General features: G+C 58.9%; 1 protein-coding gene across 1 annotated transcript in view; it reads right to left on the bottom strand.

Annotated features, from left to right (window-relative positions):
• Positions 1-7,562, bottom strand: part of SYNGAP1 (synaptic Ras GTPase activating protein 1) — a 25,585-nt gene that overhangs the window by 9,443 nt on the left and 8,580 nt on the right. The window contains exons 5-11 of the mRNA XM_009648898.1: positions 6,998-7,552; positions 5,175-5,319; positions 4,344-4,488; positions 4,024-4,260; positions 3,092-3,293; positions 2,322-2,491; positions 1,650-1,691 (exon numbers count right to left, since the gene is read on the bottom strand). Of these exons, the coding sequence (XP_009647193.1) occupies positions 1,650-1,691; positions 2,322-2,491; positions 3,092-3,293; positions 4,024-4,260; positions 4,344-4,488; positions 5,175-5,319; positions 6,998-7,552 (1,496 nt within the window). The remainder of the gene's footprint in view (positions 1-1,649; positions 1,692-2,321; positions 2,492-3,091; positions 3,294-4,023; positions 4,261-4,343; positions 4,489-5,174; positions 5,320-6,997; positions 7,553-7,562) is intronic.

Here is a 7,562-nt window from a genome sequence, read left to right as displayed (position 1 = left end):
AGCCCCATCCTCATCCCAGTCCCAGCCCCATCCTGTCCCAAACTCCATCCCCATTCCCAGTTCCATCCCCATTGTCATCCCCATCACATCCCATGCCCATCCTCATCCCATCCCATCCCAATCTCTGTCCCCATTCCCAGTTCCATCCCCATCCTCATCCTATCCCCATCCTCATCCTATCCCCATCCTCATCCTATCCCCATCCTCATCCTATCCCCATCCTCATCCTATCCCCATCCTCATCCTATCCCCATCCTCATCCTATCCCCATCCTCATCCTATCCCCATCCTCATCCTATCCCCATCCTCATCCTATCCCCATCCTCATCCTATCCCCATCCTCATCCTATCCCCATCCTCATCCTATCCCCATCCTCATCCTATCCCCATCCTCATCCTATCCCCATCCTCATCCTATCCCCATCCTCATCCTATCCCCATCCTCATCCTATCCCCATCCTCATCCTATCCCCATCCTCATCCTATCCCCATCCTCATCCTATCCCCATCCTCATCCTATCCCCATCCTCATCCTATCCCCATCCTCATCCTATCCCCATCCTCATCCTATCCCCATCCTCATCCTATCCCCATCCTCATCCTATCCCCATCCTCATCCTATCCCCATCCTCATCCTATCCCCATCCTCATCCTATCCCCATCCTCATCCTATCCCCATCCTCATCCTATCCCCATCCTCATCCTATCCCCATCCTCATCCTATCCCCATCCTCATCCTATCCCCATCCTCATCCTATCCCCATCCTCATCCTATCCCCATCCTCATCCTATCCCCATCCTCATCCTATCTCCATCCCATCCCAATCTCCATCTCCATCCCATCTCCATCCCATCCCCATCCTCATCCCTTCTCCATCCCATCCCAATCCCATCCCCATCCCATCCTCATCCCCATCTCCATCCTCATCCTATCTCCATCCTCATCCTGTCTCCATCCCATCCCATCCCACCCCATCCCATCCCATCCCCATCCCGTCTCCATCCTCATCCTACCTCCATCCCATCCCAATCTCCAGCCCCATCCCAGCCCCATCTCATCCCAATCTCTGTCCCCATTCCCAGTTCCATCCCCATCGTCATCCCCAACCTGTCCCCATCCCATCCCAATCCCATCCCCATCCTCATCCCTTCTCCATCCCATCCCCATCTTATCTCCATCCCATCCCTGTCCCATCCCATCTCCATCCCAGCCCCATCTCATCCCAATCTCTGTCCCCATTCCCAGTTCCATCCCCATCGTCATCCCCAACCTGTCCCCATCCCATCCCAATCCCATCCCCATCCTCATCCCTTCTCCATCCCATCCCCATCTTATCTCCATCCTTTCCCTGTCCCATCCCCATTCCATCTCCATCCCAGCTCCATCCTCATCCCCATCATCATCCCCACCCTGTCCCCATCCCAGTCCCATCCCCATCCCATCTCCATCCTCATCCTATCTCCATCCCATCCCAATCTCCATCTCCATCCCATCTCCATCCCATCCCCATCCCCATCCCATCCCATCCCATCCCCATGCCCATGCCCATGCCCATGCCCATCCCCATCCCCATCCCCATCCCATCTGCATCCCATCCCCACCTCCATCCCATCATTGTCCCCATCCCTGGCCCCATCCTGTCACCCACCTGTTGAGGCCCCGCACCATGTAGGACTGGAGGTCAACGGAGCTGTGGGGGCAGAGAGCGGGTGACCACAGGGATCCGCGGCGGGGGGAGACACCCCAGGTGAGACCGAGGGCCACCGGGGTGACATGGGGTGAGGGACACCAAGGTGACATGGGTGTGCACAGTGGGGGAGACACAGGGATGTGGGAATGGCATGAGGATGTGGAGAGACCACGGGGATGGAGGGACCATGGGGACGTGGAGGTGACATGAGGGTGTGGGGGTATCCTGGGGACGTAGGGGTACCACAAGGGTGTGGGGGTACCATGGGGATGGATGGACCATGGGGATCTGGGGGTACCATGGGGATGGAGAGACCACAGGGATGGAGGGATCATGGGGACATGGGGGTGCCATGAGGGTGTGGGGGTACCACAGGGATGGAGGGACCATGGGGGTGGAGGGACCACAGGGATGGAGGGACCATGGGGATCTGGGGGTACCATGGGGATGGAGGGACCACGGGGATGGAGGGACCACGAGGATCTGGGGGTACCATTGGGATGGAGGGACCACGGGGACGTGGGGGTACCATGGGGATCTGGGAGTACCACGGGGAACCATGAGGGTGTGGGGGTACCATGGGGATGGAGGGAGCACAGGGATGGAGGGATCACGGGGACATGGGGGTACCATGAGGGTGGAGATACCATGGGGATGTGGTGGGTACCACGAGGACATGGGAGGATGCTGGGGGGGGGTTCTCGGGGGTCCCCACCTGTTGGCTGCAGGTGGGGGTTGCGCAGGGCCACGCTGATGTCCGTCAGCAGCCGGGGCAGTGGGCCCAGCTTCAGCAGGGCCTCCTGGGGGGGACAGGTCAGCCACGTGTCCCAGACACCCCCCAGCACCCCAATGACCTCTCATGGTAGGACACGGGGGGCTGGGACCCCAATGACCTCCCCATAGGTGTTGAGGGGTGGATGGGACCCCAGTGACCTCCCATGGTGGCACATGGCGGGGCTGGGACCCCAATGGCCTCTCATGGTGGGACACGGGGGGCTGGGACCCCAATGACCTCCCATGGTGGCACATGGGGGGGCTGGGACCCCAATGACCTCCCCATGGGGGTTAAGGGGTAGATGGGACCCCTAATGACCTCTCATGGTGGCACATGGGTGGATGGGACCCCCAATGACCTCCCCGTGGGGGTTGAGGGGTTGATGGGACCCCAATGACCTCCTGTGGTGGCACATGGGGGATTGGGACCCCCAATGACCTCCCCTCATGGGGCAGGGGTGGATAGGACCCCAAAATACCCCTCCAGGGGCACCCAGATGTCCAAGATGCCAAAACCTCCACCAGGGAGAACTTCAAGCATCTGGGCCCTTGATCACCACCCAGGAGAAGACCCATGTGTCCAGGTGACCCCTCCCCACCCTGGGTGTCCCAGGTGCCCGGGGTACCTTGCTGAGCTGGGACATGACCTCCCAGAGGAGGGCATGCAGGGTGGAGAGCTCGCGGCCCAGGTCAATGTAGCCCTCGAAGCTGGTGCTGTTGGTGAGGGTGTCCAGGTTGGAGATCTCGTAGAGGAACTGCTGCATGCTGGTCCACTCCAGCTCCAGGAACTCGTTCATGAAGGCCATGTACTCCTCCTTGCTGCCAAACCTGCGGGCGGGCGCTCAGCAGGGTCCCCACTGTCCCCCTCCCCCGGCCTTGTTTACCACCCTTTGAACCTTCTGTTCCTCAAGCTTCCAGGTGTCCCTTCGTAAAGCCACATCTGACCTTCATCCAGATCTTCCATCCATTTGTTCTCCATCCATCCATGCTTCCGCCCAACTCATCCATCCACCCACTCATCTGTCCATCTTCTGCCCATCTTCTTGCCCACCCACCCACTCATCCATCCATCTGCTGCCCATCTTCTGCCCACTCACCCATTCATCCATCCCTCTTCTGCCCATCCATCCATCATCCACCTCTCTGCCAGCTCATCCATCCATTTTCTATCTTCTGTCCATCCACCGACTCATCCATCCATCCATCCATCCATCCATCCATCCATCCATCCATCTTCCGTCCCTCATCCATCAGCTCCTCTTGTCCACCTCACATTCATCTTCTGTCAGCTCACCCGTCCGTCTTAGCTCCATCTCTCCATCCTCCTTCCAACTCATCCATGTCAACCCATCCATCTTCCACCCATCAGCCGTTAACTCATCCACCTTCTGCCCATCAACTCATCTGCCCTTTCTCTGTCCGTCCTTCCACCTTCTGCCCATCCATCAACTCAGCCATCCAACCAACCATGAACCCACCCAAGCTCCATCCACCCATGGACCTACAGCTCCACCTTCCCCCCACCATCCCTCCATTCTCCTCCCCGCTGGGCACTCACTTGGTGAAGTTGGCCAGGTTCTGGATGACCTTGGCGATGAGGGTGAGGGTGCGGGCAGTCTGCTCGTCGGGGTACTCTTGCATGAGGCCGAAGAGGCTGGGGGACATCACGGCGGGGCAGAGGAACCGCAGGAAGAGCGAGGCGCTGATCAACCGGTCGGCGATGTCCTCGCGGCCCCGCTCAGCACATCGCAGCCGCCATGAGGCGAAGACCTCCTTCAGCTCCCGCGGGAACACGCTGCGGCGGTGGGGGAGGGGACGGACACGGTCAGGGACCAGCGGTGGGGACATTGGGGGATGTCCCCAGCCCCAAGGACTCACCAGTGCGAGTTGACCACCTTGCAGAGGGCGAGCTCGCAGCACATGCGGAGGTTGGCCTGGTGGTCAGCCAAGGTGGAGGCCGAGCACTTCATGGGGTCGACCTCGCAGTTCTCCTCCGACTCGTACAGCGCCCGGATGAACTCGCCTGTGCGGGGACGGGGACGTCAGAGGGGACCGGGGACCACCGCACTGTCCCACAGCCAAACCACCTCAATGGGGACATAGCCATGAGAAGGAACCACCCAACCATCTCATGACCATGCCAAAGGGGACACAGCTGTGAGAGGGGACCACCCAACCATCTCAAGGCCATGCGAAGGGACCACCCAACTGTCCAGTGGTCATGAGAAGGGATCACCCAACCATATCATGGCCATGCCAAAGCGGACCACCCAACTGTCCCATGGTCATGAGAAGGGATCACCCAACCATATCATGGCCATGCCAAAGGGGACACAGCCATGAGAAGGGATCACCCAATAGTCCCATGGCCATGCAAAGGGACCACCCAACCATCTCAAGGCCTTGAGGAGGGACCACCCAACCATCTCATGACCATGCCAAAGGGGACACAGCCATGAGAGGGGACCACCCAGCCATCCTATGGCCATGAGAAGGGACCACCCAACTGTCCCATGGTCATGAGAAGGAACCACCCAACTGTCCCATGGTCATGAGAGGGGACCACCCAACCATCCCATGGCCACGCCCATGGGGATGTCTTCATGTGTGGGGACCTCCCCCTGTCCCATGGCCATGCTGGGATGGCCCTGGACGTGACAGGGACCCCTGGCCATGATGGGGACCACCCCCAGTGCTGGTGGAGCTCACCGATGGCGTCCTTGAGGTATTTCTGGCCGATGAGTTTCAGGTACTCCTCTATGGCTTTCGTGGCGAGGGTGTTTTCCCGGAAGATCAGGTGCTCCCGGTCCATGAAGCGATCCACCTCCGTCATGGCCATGTCCGACAGGAAGTCCTGCCCACGGCCATCAGGGCGGCCCAATGCCTGCCTGCGCCCCAGCAGCCTGGCCAGGCTGGCCCAGCCCACCCTCTGTGCTTCCTGGTGTCCTGCCTCCACCTTCTGTCCTCCACCCATCCCTCCATCCATCCATCATCCACATGTCCTCCACCCATCCCTCCATCCATCCGTCGTCCATCTGTCCTCCACCCATCCCTCCATCCATCTGTCCTCCACCCATCCCTCCATCCATCCATCCTCCCCCCACCCCCATTCCAGCCTCTGTCCTTCCATCCTCCATGCCTGTCCTCCGTCTGTCCTCTCTCCCTTCTCCATCCACCCACCCATCCTTCATCCATCCCCCAGCTCTCTGCCCATTCTCTTCCCTCCCTCCCCCACCCATGCTTCTCTCGTCTCTCCACCCCCCGCCACAGCCTCCATCCATCCTGGACCCTCATCCAACCTTCCATCTGTCCCCGTCTGTCCATCCTGCTCCACCCATCCTCCTTCCCTTCATCCACCCACCCGTCCTCCATCCCTCTGTCCTCCACCCCTCTGTCCTCCATCCACCCTCCCTCTGGCTTCTGCCTGCCTCCCAGCTGTCTGTCCATCCTGCTCCATCCGTCCTTCCTCCCTCCTCCCATCCTTCCTTCCAGCCAGCCTGCATCTGTCTGTCCATCATCCATCCATCATCCGTCCATCTGTCCATCCTCTAGCCATCATCCATCCATCCATCCATCAGCCAGCCTCCATCCTTCCATCCATCCTGCATCTGTCCATCCTCCATCCTCCTTCCATCCATCTTCTATCCTTCCATCCTGCATCTGTCCATTTCCATCCATCTTCCATCCATCCTCCATCCATCCAACCTCCTTCCATCCATCCATCATCCATCCATCCATCCTGCGTCTGTCCATCATCCAGCCAGCCTCCATCCATCCTCCATCCTGCATCTGTCCACCTTCCATCCATCCATCTGTCCATCCATCCTGCATCTGTCCATCATCCATCCTCCTTCCGCCATTCCATCCATCCTCCTTCCATCCATCCTCCATTCCATCCACCAGCCAGCCAGCCTCCATCCATCCTTCCATTCTGCATGTGTCCATCATCCATCATCCTTCCACCCATCCTCCTTCCATCCATCCTCCATCCATCCATCCTCCATCCATCCATCATCCATCATCATCCATCATCTCATCCATCCATCCATCATCCATCCATCCATCCATCCATCATCCATCATCCATCCATCATCCGTCCATCCATCATCCATCATCCATCCATCATTCATCCATCACCCATCCATAATCCATCATCCATCCATCATCCATCCATCATCCATCCATCCATCATCCATCCATCATCCATCCATCCCTCCATCCCTCCATCATCCATCATCCATCATTCATCCATCATCCATCATCCATCATCCATCATCCATCATCCATCATCCATCCATCATCCATCATCCTTCTATCCATCCTCCATCCATCCACCCTCCCTTCCTCCCCCCCCCCACCCATCCATCCTCTGTCCATTCATCCATCCTCCTTCCATCCATCCATCCTCCTTCCATCCTTCCTTCCATCCATCATCCATCCATCATCCATCATCCAACCATCCATCCTCCCATCCATCCATCATCCATCATCCATCCATCATTCATCCATCCCCCATCCACCCACCCCCTCACCTTAGCCTTCCCTGTGCTCTGCAGGATGTGCACCAAAGCGCAGGCCACCTCCTCCTTGCTCTTGACGCTGAGCACGGGTTCCAAGACGGCGCAGAGCATCCGGTAATTGTTGGTGACGTACTCGGCGAACTCCTTGTAGAGCTCCATGGGGAGGATGCTCATGGTCTGGAAGCGGCTCTTGACGCGTAGAGCGGGACAACCCGCCTTGCTCTTGCTGCCGCTGGGCTGGCTGAGGGGGTACCACTGCTCGGCAAAGTGCCGGCCGGTGACGCTGGCGATGGGGATGCTCACCATCCCCACGTAGTTGCTCTTGTCCTTCTTGCGTTTCTTGTCGGTGTCCTTGTAGAGGTGGAGGCGGATGGTGCGGACGGCCGGCAGGTTGTTGAACTCGAAGTGTTCGCCCCAGAAGACGTTGTCGGTGCGCGCCTTGCTGGTGGTGCGGGCGTAGAGCATGTCGTCCAGGCACAGCTCGCAGTAGTAGCGCTTCTTGGGGGGGAGGTCTCGCGCCTCGATCACCCACAGCTTCAGGACGTTGTCCACCCGCCGGCTGTTGTCCTGTGGAGGG

Source organism: Egretta garzetta, unplaced genomic scaffold (genome assembly GCF_000687185.1).
Source record: "Egretta garzetta isolate BGI_Z169 unplaced genomic scaffold, ASM68718v1 scaffold431, whole genome shotgun sequence".
Taxonomy (NCBI): domain Eukaryota; kingdom Metazoa; phylum Chordata; class Aves; order Pelecaniformes; family Ardeidae; genus Egretta; species Egretta garzetta.
The sequence above is the reverse complement of the archived record's forward strand: the minus strand, read 5'-3'. Positions and strand labels throughout refer to the sequence as shown.